The sequence below is a fragment of the Lithobates pipiens genome, unplaced genomic scaffold (genome assembly GCF_037356315.1).
Source record: "Lithobates pipiens isolate NorthernLeopardFrog02 unplaced genomic scaffold, aLitPip1_a1.2 Scaffold_8, whole genome shotgun sequence".
Taxonomy (NCBI): Eukaryota; Metazoa; Chordata; class Amphibia; order Anura; family Ranidae; genus Lithobates; species Lithobates pipiens.
Window position 1 is genome coordinate 463,685,825 of NW_027507903.1, and position 17,402 is coordinate 463,703,226.

The 17,402-nt window shown below is 41.8% G+C and overlaps 1 protein-coding gene across 1 annotated transcript in view; it reads right to left on the reverse strand.

The window, feature by feature from the left end:
* Positions 1-17,402, reverse strand: part of LOC143960193 (uncharacterized) — a 749,774-nt gene that overhangs the window by 11,742 nt on the left and 720,630 nt on the right. Inside the window, exon 4 of the mRNA XM_077468516.1 lies at positions 6,052-6,171. Coding sequence (XP_077324642.1) covers positions 6,052-6,058 — 7 coding nt within the window. The 5' untranslated portion in view covers positions 6,059-6,171. The remainder of the gene's footprint in view (positions 1-6,051; positions 6,172-17,402) is intronic.

The window sequence follows — 17,402 nt, forward strand, 5'->3', positions numbered from 1 at the left end:
GGTACCAACCATGTTATATGCATATAACATCCATATTCTACTCCTCCAAACACCCAACACTGCCAGGCTGTCCTGACAAACAACTTTTCCTAAACCAAAAAACCAAGGGAGGGGGTGGGGGGGGGGGGGGTTTAGGGAATCTTCAGCTCCGCTGCTCATGAGTGATGTAATCCCCCTTCCTCCTTGTTCTTCCTGCACCCGAGCGCCTCCCTGCTCCAGCCCGCTCACCTTTTCTTAAAGGGGACATCTTTTTCTTTTCTGCAAGCATGACTGTGCGTCTCTGTGCTTGTCTCCTTCTCCCCTTACACTCCGGGAGTCCCTTCATACTGGCTTTTTAAATGTACAAATGCAGCAATTAAAAAATTGGGAAACACTTTTTGATAGATAAATAGTGCCTTTTATATACAACTATATAGATCAGACCAAAATGAGGGACAAATGAAGAGGAGAGAGGAACAGAGGGACATTGTTTTGAATGAGGGACAGTCCCTTGAAATCAGGGACAATTGGGATCTATGTCACTAGGACAGACAGAAAACTATTTTTATATGTGCCTCATGCCCACCACAATGCAGTAGCGATGTACAGTGATGTTCAGAAAAATGCAAACATGATAATATAGCTTCTCTCATTTTTTTAGCATAAATTTAAATGAAGTGTCATTCATGTTGAAAGTGCTTTACACTGCCCCCCCCCTAAGCGCAGGTTCACAATGGACACCAGCCAGCACACAAAAATGCTGCAGATTGGTATGAAAGAGGCCTAAAAGTGGAACTTGGAGGTTAAAGGTTTTTTTTTTTAAAGTCAGCAGCTAAAAAAAAAGTACCTGCTGACTTTTATTAAGGACACTTACCTTTCCAGGGCACCTGCGATGTCGGCCGCCCGAGGCCGACCCGTCCCTTGCGACTTTACTGCTCATTTTCTACTGCGCATGTGCGAGGTGCGTGGCGCTTTGTGAATGGGATGCGCTGTGTTAGGAAACACACAGTTCCCAGAACACAGCGCGCCCCATTACCCAGAAGACAACGTGAGGAGGAGAGAAGACCAAAGATCACTGCGGAGTAGGAAGAGGCAGATTAGGAAGACTGCCTAGAAACAGGGGTTTCTTGTAAGGTAAAAAAAAAAAATTCACATTTTTTTAAAGAATATTAGTGCTCTTTTTTTTTAGAGTGATCCTCCACTTTAAACCCTCTGTGTAGTTTTGCTTTCTGTCAGTGTCCCCTTTTTAAAAATGATAGTGGAAGAAAGGCCTAGGCCTAACAATTATTAAAAATGCCACCCCTCCCCTCTCCAAGCACGTGATTAGAGCCAAGGGGCTCTAATAGGATTCATAAAAGGGTGGGTTCAGCGCAGAGGGGGGGAGTATACACCTTCTGATATTCTAGAAAAGTGGTGAATATGATGCAGGCCTTGCACATAACTTTAAATGTGCCATGTTTATCATGCAAGGAGGTAGTTACGTCCTTCTTTAACATGGTTTAGTTAATCCTTTTTTGCATATATACATGCCCCTTGGGGCAGGACCCAGGTCCCCATACACTTTTTATGGAAATAACTTGCATATAAGCCTTTAAAATGAGCACTTTTGATCTTTTGTGTTCGTGTCCCATAGACTTTAACGGTGTTCCCATGTTTGCATACATTTTTTGCCTGTTCCCGGTGTTCTGGTGAGAACCAAACTGGGGGGGGGGCTCATCACTAGCGCTGATCTGTTATGGTAAATATAATATAGATGTTATCCCAGTTTGTCTGCAAAAGTGGAAATAAACTTTAAAGGAGAAGTCCAGGCAAAGCTAGTTTGGCTGGACTTCTCCTAAGAATCACAGGAGTGTAGTTCGTTTTGCACTCCTGTGACTCGTTTTCAGCAGAGGGCAGGCTGAAGTCCGGTCTCTGCTGTTGGTCCAGGCTCAGGCATCATCACGATCATGGAGTTAGGATCTGCCTAGATCCCTGAACCGGCATGCGGCTCAGCCTCTCAGCAAGCCGCAGCCCATCGCTTCAGTGAGCGAAGAGGGAGCAGAGCAGAGAGTTATGGCTGACAGTCAGCAAGTCTCTGCTGGGAGAGCTGTGAGAACCGAGTGATCAGCAGTGTTTGATTGCTCAGTTCTCAGTGTTAGAGGCACTGGGGGGCAGATGCAGGATCCACCTAGGTAAGTATGAATCAAAAAATAAAAAAATAAAAACCCATACTTCTCTTTTTAAGTGCCCGTTCATACCACAAAAACATCCTCCAGATCCGTTTCGGATGCTTTTCTGCATGAGCATTTTTAATGCATTTTTGATGCATTTTACCACATTCCAGTACTATTCCTTACAGGAAAAAAACTGCATTTTTTTTCTGGAACTGAAAAGCAGTGGAGCACATTGAGCTGGTGTGAACAATGCCATTAGAACCCATAAAACATACGTTAATTAATTTTTTGATGCAAAAAAAAAAAAAAAAAAAGCACTGCATTTGGTGTGAATGGACCTTAAGTCTGGTTTTAAGTTAACAAAACCCCTTTTTTTTGTGGACTCACTGGTGTCAGCCCTACCAAGTTGCCTTTTGTTAAACCATTTAAACCCTCAGATCTCTAACATAGACACCAATCATTCTATAGTCCAAGATAAGAAGTTGGGGAGGATACATTGGCTCTTTGAGATAACACAGGAATTGGGCACAAAACATAAGACAGTTTTGAATTTTTGCCAGGATTAACAGCCATTTTTTGCTCTTAACAAACACATGCATCACAACACTTCCAGTAGTCAAATTAACATACCAAAATGGAGCCAATAAAAGAAGATCATTAGAGTTCTCACATACTTTATTGTAACGTCATTCACCATTACAGCTCTGCTACAGTGTTGCTACAAACCTACGCTTTGCCCATTCAAGCCAACACAACAGGTTAACGTTAATGCCCCCCTCCCTTGCAGCTCACTATTCCTCCATGAAAGGAAACCCTGTGTAAATTCACAGTAACTCTAGACAGAGCTTACACATTCAGCATTGTCCCCACCATCATGGGACAATGCTGGGCCAATCACAAGGTTCTGTCACACAAAAGGCGAGAGTCCCATGCTTCTCCATACATGGAAGTATGGGTATTTCCTTTGCTCTCAATGAAGCGGGACGTGAAAAAAATCTTATCTTAATCTTAGCCCATGCTGCTTGGAAGGGAGGCAATCAAGAGAATCTTTTGCTTTTCCCTGCATGGGCAAAGCAAAACTTTACTTAAAACGGATTCCAATATTGCTTCAAACTACAGTGCCATAATTAGACCTGACACATGACAAAAGACATAGACCAACAATAACACATTGCCAGTTGTAGCCACTGCATACACTGATAAAGATCCATCGGGGTTCACTGCAGTAAAAAAAAAAAGTTATTAGAAAAACAAGAAGAGGTTTGAGCACTCACAGGTCTTTAGCAGGAGAATTAAAGCATAGTTCCACTTTTGCATTCAGATTTGAGACAACCCCACTGTTTGTTATGTGTTCCCATTCACACAGCATACCTAAAGGCCCCTTTTACACGAGCATTCCGTTTGTCCATTTCAGCTCCATCCATTGATGGAGGAAAAACAGACACCCATGTATTGCCATGGGCAAGCAGGTGTTAGTGGATGATCATCAGAAAGAGGTGCCACGGCTTTTGAACAATGTTAACTCTAGTACATACAGGCCGAATGTCGGACGATGCATTCGAGAGTGCTGACCAGTGTGTTCTGGACACCCCCCCCATCAGAACACAATAACTCAGCAGGGGAGATTGCTGTACTAATATTGGATTGTTAGTACAGCGGATCCGACCTGAGCTGCCAGTTAGGCTTCAGAGTGTGCCTGTCCCAAGTCTGTCCTCATTAACATACAATGCAACAAGCCCAGTCTCTACACCTTTAGCCCTTTGTTAGGACATATAGGGGTTGCTTTACTAAAACTGGAGAGTGCAAATTCTGCTCTGCATATAAACCAATCAGCTTCCAAGATTTATTTTGTCAAAGCTTAACTGATCATGCTGAATTTAGAATATGATTGGCTATCATGCACAGTTGCACCATATTTTGCACTCTCCAGTTTTAGTAAATCAACCCCACTGTGTTCAAATCTAGTTACAATTGATAACGAAGATCTGCCTGCATAGTGCAGACAGGGTTAATTATGGCAAACACAACTGCCCATCCCACTCAAACAAAAAGAAGTACCTAGGATTTATTTTATTGGAGGATCCGGAATAGAGCATCTACAAAATGTAAGCTGTGATTTTTTATTTCTTATATAAAGTGAATGGGGACATGAAAATAAAAAGTAGGTGGTATCCAAAATAAGCTGGAAATGTGGAAATACACTTTAAGCTGGCTAAACACTAGAAGATTTTTGAAGGAGTTTCTTTGTACATTCATTGACTGGACAAATGTTGTTCAGAAGTACTGCTAAATTTTATATGTTATAGAATATGTAAACCCAACCTTTTTATACTCCTGATATGCGCCTGCTGTACCATGTACTTGAATAAAAGAGTATCCAGTCTCTTTGTATTGCTTCCTTTGTGTGAAACTCCTGGTGTTCCCCTCTGCTTTCCACAAACAAAACTGACCATGCTAGGCATGGGAGCACAGCTTGGTCAGTTCTTTAGCTGTGCTGGGAATTGAGCATGTTCTCCTTTAGTGATCAGACTTATCCAGTCCCCCCCCCCCCCCTTCCTCCTGCACAGTCATTCACTGGTGGGAGGACTTGGTCAGTTCTCTAGCTGTGCTGGGAACTGAGCCTGTTCTCGTTTAGTGATCAGACTTATCCAGACCCCCCCCCCCCCCACCTCCTCCTGCACAGTCATTCACTGGGAGGACTAGTGTGCTGCTATTTCTCCTCCCCTAGCTGGTATGCAGCTGAGAACAGAGCTTACTAAATGTGATCACTTATAAAAAAAAGGGTATTTATGTTTTAATATGTATACACAAATGTTTTGTCTTTCATTTCTATTTTAAACTGAATGGATTGTGTTACGAGGTGAGGGTTTACATATACTTTAACATAGGATTTTGGAATGAATGTAATGTCTCAAACGAAAACCACATTCGCTTTTAGAAATTTGTACATTCAAGAACAATTTTCCATCCTTCTCCTTTGAATTTTCCCATCATTGTGGTTGAAAGCAAATGTCAATTTGATCCTGCTAATAATTAGAAAATTGAACAAATGTATTTAAAGCAAAAAAAAATCGACCTGAACTCTACCAGTGTATAACAAGCTTAAAGCCCTGTACACACGATCAGAAATCCCACCAGCAAAAGTCCGATGAGAGCTTTTGGTCGGATATTCTGACCGTGGGTATGGTCCATCGGACTTTTGCTGGTAGAATTCCCACCAGCAAAAGATTGAGAGCAAGTTCCCAATTTTTCAGTCAGAAAAAGTTCCAATCGCAAATTCCGATCGTCTGTAGCAATTCCGACGTGCAAAATTCCTACGCATGCTCGGAAACAATTTGACGCATGCTTGGAAGCATTGAACTTCATTTTCTCAGCTCGTCGTAGTGTTCTATGTCACCACGTTCTTGATGGTCGAAAGTTCAGAGAACTTTTGTGTGACCATGTGTATGCAAGCCAAGCTTGAGTGTAATTCCTTCGGAAAAACCATCCAAGATTTTTCTGATGGAAATTCCGCTCGTGTGTTCGGGGCATTAGTGTAATCAGCAAACATTTTATTGTGTCTGATGTTTCAGTGGGGCTTAGGCCATCTTTATTGAGGTGAAGGGCCTTCGTAAAGACTGACTAAGCCTCATTTTAACATTAGGCACAATAAAATGTTTGCTGTCTACTCTAATTCTCCTGTTCCAAGAGCTGTGAGTGCCTCAATCTCGACTTGTTCATCTAATGACCATTTATGTATGCCTAGACCAAAACAATATACCATGGTAGTGTTGCATACAGTCCACCAAATTCATACAGCGCAAAAGAATAATATAGCTTAGAAATATTACACAACCACAAGATAGGTAGATGCCACACATAAGAAACACATAGTCCTAAAGCACCAGAGAAGTCAGCAATGGAGAAGTTCACAACTTACCACACATACGTTTTTCTAGCAGTGGAAGATGGCCCTTTCAACTTTTGCAGATTTTCTGTATCCATCTACTAGATTACCCAAAGGTGTTACGTGATATCCCCTTCCATGTCTTTCATGTAACTGTTAAAAAACAAGAAACAATATATAGATCTATTATTTACTAATGATATTTGTATTTTTATACTCTTTATTAAAAAAAAAAAAAAAAGTTTAATGAGAACTCTTGCCACAGCTTGTTTCTTGATGTGGTCATCATAGGAAGGGTTAGAATCGCTGTCAGATCTATGTCCCCCGTTGGGAAGATCAGGGCAGATCAGGGCACAATATTTTATGGTTCTCAAGGGGACAGGAGTTAAGGGTGGCAGCTATCCAAGGGAAGATTGCCACTCACTTTCTGACCCACAGACCAGACAGGGAGTCCAGAATCTCCCCAGTGGATATACAGACAGCAGTAAAAATGAGTGGGTCTGTTCCTTTCCTATTTTGTCCAACGTTTTAAAGCTTAATCTTTTTTCCATTAAGAAATGAAGCTGTTTTGTTATTAAAGCACCCAGCACAATGATTCACAGCCTTTGTGAGACACGGGGCTGTGAGTAAAGTTGCTGCTATAGATACTAAAAGAACCAAATATGGATCTGTGGTAGGACTTTGAATCACTTAATTTCAACATAGCTGATCTCAGAGCTGGGGTCTTCACACAGACCTCTAATGTTCTATGCCAACTATTCAGATTTACCTCTTTACTGATGATTTCTAGATGTTGCAAAGACTTTTAAGTAAAAGTTCAAAGAAAAGTGGTGCAGAGTAGATACCATTTATATAATTTAAAACTTCTATTCAATTAAAACTAGAGCCAATCCTCCAATACGATATTGGTGATTCCAGCATGCCAGAGTATGTTTGGCCTTAAAGTAGTATAAATAGGGAGAGCCTTCTAGATACCACTAAAAACAGTGAACTAGTTCTGGTTTGCCAACTGAAAGTCTACAGAATGCCCTCCTAAACTGTTTTCTAGTAAGCAAGTGGAATTCATAAGTACAGGTAGTCATCTATGGCACTAACTTCAGTAGGTTTCCAAGGAAGAAGATGCTTCAGCTAAAGGATGCCAAAGAACTGAAAATGCTCTGGTAATATTGGATTAGATGAAGACATGGTTAGTAAGGATCTAAACTTGAAAGGCTTAAATTAATACAGTTATAAATACATTTTTAATACAATATTATTTAATGTCTTTCTCACTTTGAAGCCCTGATAAAATGCAATCATTTTCTATTACTTATAAAGCAGAATTATTTGACTCCCATTTTTTGTCTATTGTCTAAGATTATACCTAAGGTTCCCAAGTCTTTTTATGGGCACTAGTGTATTATGAGAAGCTTCCCAAGCCCACTTCTATCATCGCCTCCTAAACAAACAATACCAGGATGATGCCTTACCTTACACTTGAAAGCAACAACGTATATGTACGTTAGGCAGTCTTCAAGTGACTAGTAAACAAATGTCATTCATAAGGAAAGGTAGTCATCTATAGCAGTGGTCATCAACCCTGTCCTCAGGGCCCACTAACAGGCCAGGTTTGCAAGATAACTGAAATACATCACAGGTGATATAATTTGCTGCTCAGTGATTGCAGTATTCTAGTCTGCATCTCCCCAAGGTAATACATAAAACCTGGCATGTTAGTGGGCCCTGAGGACAGGGTTGATGACCACTGATCTATACCACTAACTTCAGTAAGTTTCCAAGGCAGAAGATGCTTCAGCTAAAGGATGCCAATGAACTGAAAATGCTCTGCTAATATTGGATTAGATGAAGACGTAGTAAGGATCTATACTTGAAAGGCTTAAATTGATACAGTTATAAATACATTTTTAATACAAGATTATTTGATGTTTTCCTCACTTTGAAAGTCCTGATGAAATGCATTCAATTTCTTTTACTTATAAAGCAGCATTCTTAGACTCCCATTTTTGCCTATTGTTTAGATTATACTCAAGGTTCCCAAGTCTTTTTATGGGGACTAGTGGATTATGAAAAGCTTCCCAAGCCCTTCTACCTTTGGAGTGTTGAAATAATAAACAATATTTGCTTCAAGATCCAGTGCTATCTTTCAAAATTAGGGTTTAACCCAAGTTTTATCTTGTTTAATGCTCCATACCCTTTTTCAATATATACAGTATATAACTCCACAGAGGTTTTTAGGAGTAGGCTGAGTTTTTATGTAGATGACAAGTCTTAAGCCTCCTATTATTAGAAAGGAAGGATGTCTATTTTCAGCATGTGTTATCATAATAGGACATTAAGAACGCCAAAACATTCATCATTTCCTTTGAAATCATTCAGCATTCCATAAAAATTGCCTTTTGCCATGCTTTTAGATATTTTACTTGGCCAACGGAAGGCTAACTGGTGATACTGTTAAGTAAGCGGTCTGAAAAGAATCACTGTGCCCAGTGCTGTATTTGGTACATTGGTTTGGGTCAGACACGTTGAATGCTGAGGTCAGACATTTTGTTGGTAGTATACTATAGCACAGTTATGGTTTGCTTCAAAGCATTTCTGACAAAAAGTTAAGGGTAAATGAGTAAAAACACATAGAGTGAGTGACCAAGGTTTTTCTTTCATTTTCTACACTAACCACTACATTTAAGTGGTCTGTGTATTTATTTGTCTCTACAGGAGTTTTTACATGTAATAATGTATATTAGGCAGACTTTCTCTTACAGGGTTCAGTGGAGCCCTTGGGCTCTTCAGAAGCTACTAGGCATTCCTTAGGTTGTACACAGTCTTAGAATGATCTGCAGAATTCTGGCATGAACCTCACTTGGCAGAGTCAGTGGCATGGGACCAGTTGAACCTCTCCTCTCGTCTCACATGGGTAACCACTGACACCAATGATCTTTTTAACTGTCAGTAAGGCTGCATGGACACTTGGCATTTTGGGATCTTAGGCAGAATTGCTGTGATTCTGCCCACAATGTCAAAACGCACTACAATCGCAAAATGCAGGTTTAGGTGCCATTATTTTCAATGTGGTTTTGCTGCAATTGTTGTCCAATTCATCATGTGGCAATCACAGCAAATAGCATCATGTGAAGCTTGTCGCTCAAGAAGGAGCAGGAGCTTCTTTTGGGTGACAAGCCTCACACAATACAATTTGTCACCATAAATCACACAAAAATCATGACAAAACTGCACCATGTTTTAGGTGGCATTGAAAATAATGGTACCTGAATCTGCATTTTGCGATTGTAGTGCATTTTGAAATGGCGGGCAGAATCACAGCAATTCTCCCCGAGATCCTAAAACACCAAGTGTGACTGGAGCCTAAGAGGGTCCTAGTTGCCACTAATCACCAATGTAAGGGGTCCTTTTGCCACTGACCACCCATGTAAGAAGGCACCTCTTCCACTGACTACCTAAATGTAAAGGGTCCTTTTCCCTCTTACTACTAATGTAAGGGAGCACCTCTACCAGATTACCAATATAAAGGATTTTTTTTCCCATAGGCCATTGAAGTGTTACTAAACCCAGGATCCTGCATTCAAGATATAAATGATCTCTCACAGTACACAGAGCATGAAAATGCAATAGTTTTAGTAAATATAAACTGCTAAATACCTTTTCTCATTAGCAGCTAGAGCAGTCTTGTGACTTCTATCAGTTATTGTAGGAGAAGTTTTCATTCTCCTCCTCTTTGTCTGGATAATGCTGATTGGCCCCTGTGCTGATCACATGCACTCTCCCAGGCTGTGGCGGCCAGTCCATAAGGGGCGCAGGGGCACTGCCCCCCTAATCTCTATGCGCCAGCCCCTGATCTCTATGCGGGGTGCCAGACGCATACATTTCTACAAGGTTTTTTTTTTTTTTTTTTTTTGAAGTTTGGTGTTTACCACCAGCTGCCACTGTTCCACAGTGAATATAACAAGCATGCTTTACTGCATATACAGACTGATTTTACTGTTGTGGGTTTAGTAACACTTTAATGCAAAGGTGCATTTCTCAGCTGATTATCAATATAAGGAAGTGCTTTTTCACTGATCTCCAAAGAGATGACCGTGGTCATCATCTTTCACTGCCTATATTTCTTTTCTAGTCAATAAAAGTATTTGTTTTATTTAAAGGTTAGTACTGAAAATAATTTTGTTATTTAGATCAGGGAGGTCAAAAAGATCCACTCTGGATTTTAAATACTGTAAGTATGCTGCTTTCTTTTATTTAGTCTTATATCTACAACTAGGGATGAGCCGAACACCCCCCGGTTTGGTTTGCACCAGAACATTCCAACGGACTGAAAATTTGTACAAACTTTAGAACCCTATTAAAGTCTATGGAACTCGAAACGTTCGAAATCAAAAGTGCTAATTTTAAAGGCTAATATGCAAGCTATGCAACAGACAACACCAGCAATAAGGGGTGTCTTCAGGTGTATACTGTGCTGGAGGCACACAACAACCACTTTAACTCCTGCAGATGCCTGTATTAGAGAACACCAGCAATAAAGGGTAGATACAGGTGTATACTGCACTGGAGGTACACAACACCCACTAACTCCTGCAGATGGCTGTATTAGAGAGCAACAGCAATAAAGGGTAGATACAGGTGTATACTGCGCTAGAGGCACACAACACCCACTAATTCCTGCAGATGGCTGAGAAAAGAACACACTGTCCCTGCCTATCTAGCTCTTTCCCTGCACGCCAACACACTACACAAGGCCGCCACGCTGGCGACCTTATATAGTGTGGGGCGTGTACTAAACCCCCTGAGCTATAATTGGCCACAGGCATCCTGCCTGTGGCCAATTATAGCTCTCCTCGCTACCGGCACTGTGACTGGCCAAGCATGCGGGGTCACAGTGCATGCTTGGCCAATCATGAGCCAGCAATGCACTGCGATGGCGTAGTGCATTGTGGGTCATTCGCGCCACACGAATTTGGTGCGAACGGTCCACAAAGTTCTGAATTTGCCGAACAGACGAACGGTCGGTGTTCGTGTCGAACACCGAACTCATCCCTATCTACTGGTTCTGTAAATGTTCCAACAACTGTAGATATATTAATTTTGAACAGAGGTTTGCAGAGACTTGAACATTATACCAAGGGTTCCTCCATGGTAAAAAGTTTGTAAAAGGCTGCTATAAAGTATTGTTTGTAAGTCTTTTTCTTCCAAAAGATATGAAAAATCAGGCTGTTTTGTGGTTCTTTTGCCTAGAAGATGTGCCTCTTTCCTGTCACTCTTTACTTGTAAGTTATGGTGTTGGCTGTAGTGTATCCTAAAGTTTTGCCCAGCTAAGACACGTATCGTTAGTTCTACTTTATGAGTAAATTGCCCCTTTTAACTACAGTGAACATCTGTTCTAAAACTCACTTGTTTGTTTTATTCCCAGAAATGTCAATCCATAACCATTAAGAAAATAAGTGTGAATATTTTCATCTAGGGTTTTCGGTAAGTATCAAACCACAGTTTGATTTGCCCTAGTTTTGCACACTTTTTCTCACAAAGTAATTTATTGTAGGCAGCATAATCTGTTACAGAAGAACTTTCACTGACTTCAGATATTAGATGAGTCAAAAGTCTGAGACATTGTTTATTAATATTCACAAGGGGCCATGATACCTTATAAAAAGCCCCAAACATGTTCTGGTGTCAAGTGTGGTTTGGGATAGAATTCCCTTTATTAGAGGAGGTAGAACTTTTTTCTTGTAACAATCATTTTTATATATAGTTGTTGGGTGACTAAAGTTTGCCCATTTTTACCATAAGGCAATCATAAACAGTACCAAAGTAAGAGGGAGTACCAAAGGGCGGCATTTAAAAACGTGGCTCAAATATTGTCTTGTCTTGTGATTATTGTCTGTTGGACTGTCCAGTGACAGCACTGTGTATAAAACAATTAGATCAGTGGCGGCTGGTGCTCCAAACAAATTGAAAAATACTGAAAAAAAAATCAATTGCAGCCACTATGCCCATCAAACGCAGCCACTGTGCTCACTTTCTTTTTTGGGCGTGGGCATCTTCAGTAAACATCGGTTCACAACAGAATCGCACAGGAATATGGAGCATGTTCTTGTGAGATTCCTGGGCAATTTAGTGCTATGTGATTTTGAGCACATCCATTCGAATGGGCTGAAATCGCACTGGATGGCACCAGAAGTAGTGTATGCACTACTTTTAAAATCCACTTGCTGATTGCCCACAGTACATTTACCTCATGACTTTGACATTAAATAACTCTGTTATAATAGCTAGCTGCCATAACCAACGGCATCATTTTGTTCTGTGGGTGATTCTGCGTTGGTTCGCCACGGGATCACTTTTTTTTAGAGGGGGCAGGAGAGGTGCCCCTCCCCCCTATTCCGGTCCTTTCCGAGCTTACCGGAGCCATTGGTAAACCCGGGACTGGTCCGATGCGGGCGATGGCTAGGCAGGAAGTTGAGTGAGGGCAAGATAGCACCCACTCGGCTCTATGCCCTTGGAGGACCGGTGCGACCTCTGATGTCACTTTCGATTCTCCGGCTTTAACCACTTCAGCCCCGGACCATTTTGCTGGTCAAAGACCAGACCACTTTTTGCGACTTGGCACTGTGTCGCTTTAACTGACAATTGCGCGGTCATGCGACGTGGCTCCCAAACAAAATTGACGTCCTTTTTTTCCCACAAATAGAGCTTTCTTTTGGTGGTATTTGATCACCCCTGCGGATTTTATTTTTTGCGCTATAAACAAAAATAGAGCGACAATTTTTAAAAAAACACATTATTTTTTACTTTTTGTTATAATAAATATCCCCCAAAAATATATAAAAAAACATTTTTTTCCCTCAGTTTAGGCCGATACGTATATTTTTGGTTAAAAAAAATGCAATAAGCGATTATTATTGGTTTGCGCAAAAGTTATAGCGTTTACAAAATAGGGGATAGTTTTATGGCATTTTTATTAATAATTTTTTTTTTTTACTAGTAATGGCAGCGATCAGCGATTTTTATTGTGACTGGGACATTATGGCGGACACATCGGACATTTTTAACACATGTTACTAAGTGTTGGGGGCTGGGCTTTCATTTAGTGAACACTGATCTCTGTTCCAATCACATGGAGCAGAGATCAGCATCACTAGTTGCTAGGCAGAACGGTGAGATGCTGTTTACAACGGCATCTCTCCGTTTAGCCGCCCAGTGAGATGATCGCGGGTATGCCCGCGGCGATCGAGTCCGCGGGATCCGCGACTGGACTCAGGGGGTCCCGACCAGCATGCAATTTTTAAGTACCGTAGTTTGTTGCCATTCCACGAGCGTGCACAATTTTAAAGCATAACAATTTTAAAGCATGACATGTACTAACTATGTAATTATGTTGGGTATCTATTTACTCCGCTTAAAGTGGTTGTAAACACTTTAAGAAGGCTTACCTATAGCTACCCAGGATATCTCCTAAACCGTGCAGGTATTTGCATGTGCCAACGTCATTGGCACATGCGCAATGAAGCAATGGCATGTATGTGCAGTTTGCTTCAGTGAGTGTGCTGTTACCGGCGGCTCCCGCGCGAATGCATGGGGGTGACGTCATTCCGGAAATAAACCCCGGGAGTGATGTCGCCGGGCGGTGCTGTGTACGGGCAATGCAGCGAGGGCTTCGTTCGCAGGTGAGTATTACATAATGAGCTAGTATGCTATGCATATTGCTGTATCTGCCCTTAGTTTAGACATGCAGGAAGGAGGGTGTGCTTAGGTGAGGACTGCTCCTCCCCTCTTGAAGACTCCTAGGATAAATGACAATTTGCCTAGGCCTGAACACCAGGGAGTAACTGAAGAAATGTAAAAAAAAAGTTTAATAGGAAAATATACTTTCCTATCTACAGTATTTACAAATGGTAACAGCATAAGGATTTAAAAAAAGTCAATGCTGATTGTGAGTGTATTTTTGAAATACAAGCAGTGTAAGCACCCGAATTTGATATCAGCTTTTTACTGTCCTTATGCAGCAGACCTTCGTTTTGGAAAGAAGGAAGCAGCACATGGAGCCAATCAGTTGTACTGCCGTGCAAAGGGCATGCTGAGAGAGAGAACAGAGAGAGAAGTTCATTAGTCTGCTGCTTCTTCTTTTTACTGTCCAGGAACAGGCTGGGGGAGGCACAAGGCCTATGTGTTTTACTGAACTGCAGCAAGAAAAAAAGGTTTCCCACACTGTCAAACAGGTTTCCTACACCCAGCAGTGTTAATCTCAGTACTGCATTAACAGAAATATGGTGGCAGGTAAACAGCAACCTTACCTGTGTAATATCTGTGTATTTAGCCTTTTGCCTGGAGTAATATTGATATAGATCCTTGTTTGCCAGGTACTGTGTTTTCGAGGGTCTGTCCCCAGCAAACATCCCTGGCAGCAGTGAAATGGGGAGGGCAGCGATGTGCTGGGTGCTGGAATGCTGTCTGCGTTACAGCACCTGGCACTGAAAGAAGCAAAAAATGTCAGGCGGAGGGATCTCTATCCAACAGTTGAACTATTTTCCCGGTCCAGATCTCCGCTGGATGCCAGCATCAGAGCCAGGAGCCAGTCATGCACGCTCCAAAAGGAAACCACAGAACATGGTCCCTTAAATCGCATTGCACACCTTAGAAATGGCAAACATGCCACTCACAGGTGCTATGATCAGGCTTAAGCCCTTTAAGAAACACATAAAAGTCTTTGGAAATGTGGCAGCAATGATATTTATAAATGATGATCATATTCCTTTGAAATGATCTGGTGTAAGGGGACACTATAGCCATATATTCTTCTCTCTGTTTGTTTGTGCACTGGGTTATGTACTCTGTCAGATGGATTTGCATTTGACGCAGTGTTGTGCTAGTGGTGGGCGTGCTCTGTGTCGGCTGCATGGATTTCTGTGTTGGCCGGATCGTCTGGTAATAAGGGCATTAGCCTTTTTAAAAATGGGCGTTTGGCATCTCATTGCTGGGTACGCCGTGCGGAATGCGATCACGTGACTTCTGAGCCTGCGCCGTCAATTGGATTTTTCAAGATGGCCGCTAAGGCATCTCCGCGTGGTGTGCGTCAGGCATGGTGCCTTGACGCGATCTCCGCGCATGCGCACTACCTTCTTCACTACTGCTAAGATACCTGGCCAGCCCCTTCCCTTTGTCTCTCCGCCCGCAGCTCGGCGGTGACGTCAGACGCCGCCGAGCTGGAGAGGTTTAAAACTCCCCATCCCAATCAGTTGCCTCTTGGCAATTGATGGGACTGGACGTATACCTATTAATCTTATGCAGCTATAATGGTAAGCCGATTTGATACTCAGCTAACACTGATTTGATAAGCCATGACCTCGCTGGTGATCTACAAATAATGGATCTTACAGGAGGTTTCTTGGCTTATTTATCTGCTCATTATATACATCTCCTTTTCTTTTCTAATTCCAATCTTTTTTTGGTTTAGCATCAACTCTAATACTTGTTACTGATAAAGTACACCGATGCCGTGCTGATTTTGACACATTACTGAAGTCCCTCAGAACTCTTCTATTAATCGTTCATTGATTCAATGCAATTGCTTAGGTAATTACTATGGATATTTTCTCAAATTTAAAATTGGCCCCCCCTTTTTTGCAGGGGCCAATATACTTTTCTCCTTTTCTTAATTACCCTTATTCTTTATGATCGTTTTCATTCTTCTCTGCAGACCCCTAATAGGCGACAAATATCTCCTAATTTTGCGATTTCATCGCTAAGTGACTACAGTTTTTCTGTGTTGTCCTAAAACAATTCCTTGACCGATACCTAGGATATGGTTTGTTGACTTATGGAGCCTCTGGCAATATCGGTGAGACACTAAGCTATTGTATGAATTTTACAGTTTAATTACGATACCCCTATACTATATCTGTTTAAACATTTTGAAAAATAATTAGATTCCATTATTTTATTTTATTTATCCTCTTTGGATTATTGTAAAATTGTTGTTACTTTATGCATTCATTTATAGTAACATTCATGTCTTATTATTTTACTATTCTAGTGCTAATTCTTTGGCTGCTCAATCAGTTTTTCCTGAAGAAGCCCAATCCGGGCGAAACATGTTGAATGATTGCAGCTTGTTTTTCTCTTCATTCTTCCTGTATGGCAAATGGAAAATGTGATTAATTGCAAATATGCCTGTTCATAGACAGATAAATGCTAAATCACTGTTTTTATGAATGTTTAATTTATATTTTTGCATATTATGAATAAAATTATAATGTTTTATCTTTAATTTTCTGAAAACATTTTTGACTCGATACCGTTAAAGTCCCAGGGGTTGGTGATCCCCCAGCCCCTTTTTGGTCCCTTTTTCTCTGTAAGGGGACACTAGTGGACTTTATTTACAGGATTTCTATCTATATACAAATATACTCATGTACCCTTAATCAGTGGCGGCTGGTGCTCAAAATTTTTGAAGGGGCGCAAACAAACTGAAAAATTCTGAAAAAAAACCCCATCAATTGCAGCCTCACTGTGCCATCAAACGCAGCCACTTTGCCCATCAAACGCTGCCACTGTGCACCAAATGCTGCCACTGTGCCCCAAATGCTGCCACTGTTCCCATTGAACACTGCCACTGTGCCCCAAATGCAGCCACTGTGCCCATTAAATGCTGCCACTGTGCCCCAAATGCTGCCACTGTTCCCATCGAACGCTGCCACTGTGCCCCAAATGTTGCCACTGTGCCCATTAAATGCTACCACTGTGCCCCAAATGCTGCCACTGTGCCCATTAAATGCTGCCACTGTGCCCCAAATGCTGCCACTGTGCCTATTAAATGCTGCCACTATGCCTTTTAAATGCTGCCACTGTGCCCCAAGTGCTGCCACTGTGCCCCCTGCCTGCACTTACCTTGTCTCTAGTGTGCAGCAGGTGACAGCGGCAGGCGGCGAGCGGTGTCCTTCATTTCATCCCGACCCTGATGTCTTCTCCCACGCTCCTCCTCTAGGCTTCTGCAATGATTGGACGCCTGGTAGGCATCCAATCACAGCGCCTGTGATTTCAACCAATCAGGTGACAGGTAACACAGACCCAGCAACCTGATTGGGTGATAGGCGGGTCAGTGTTAGGGAAGCGATGTATTTCCTTCTCTAACACAACACTGTGTAAACAGCGAACGCACAGCATTGTGCCCGCTGTTTACACCTTTTGGAAGCCTATTACAGCCCACGGCTCTAATCAGGACGCCTATTAGAGCCGACAGCTCTAATCAGGCACTTCCAAAGAAACCCCGCTACTGTAATTCAGATGCCCAGCGCCCGACAAGGGCCGGACACCTGAATAGGGGGCGGCAGCGGCGACAATAGATAGATTCATGCAATGCAAGAATCTATCTATTG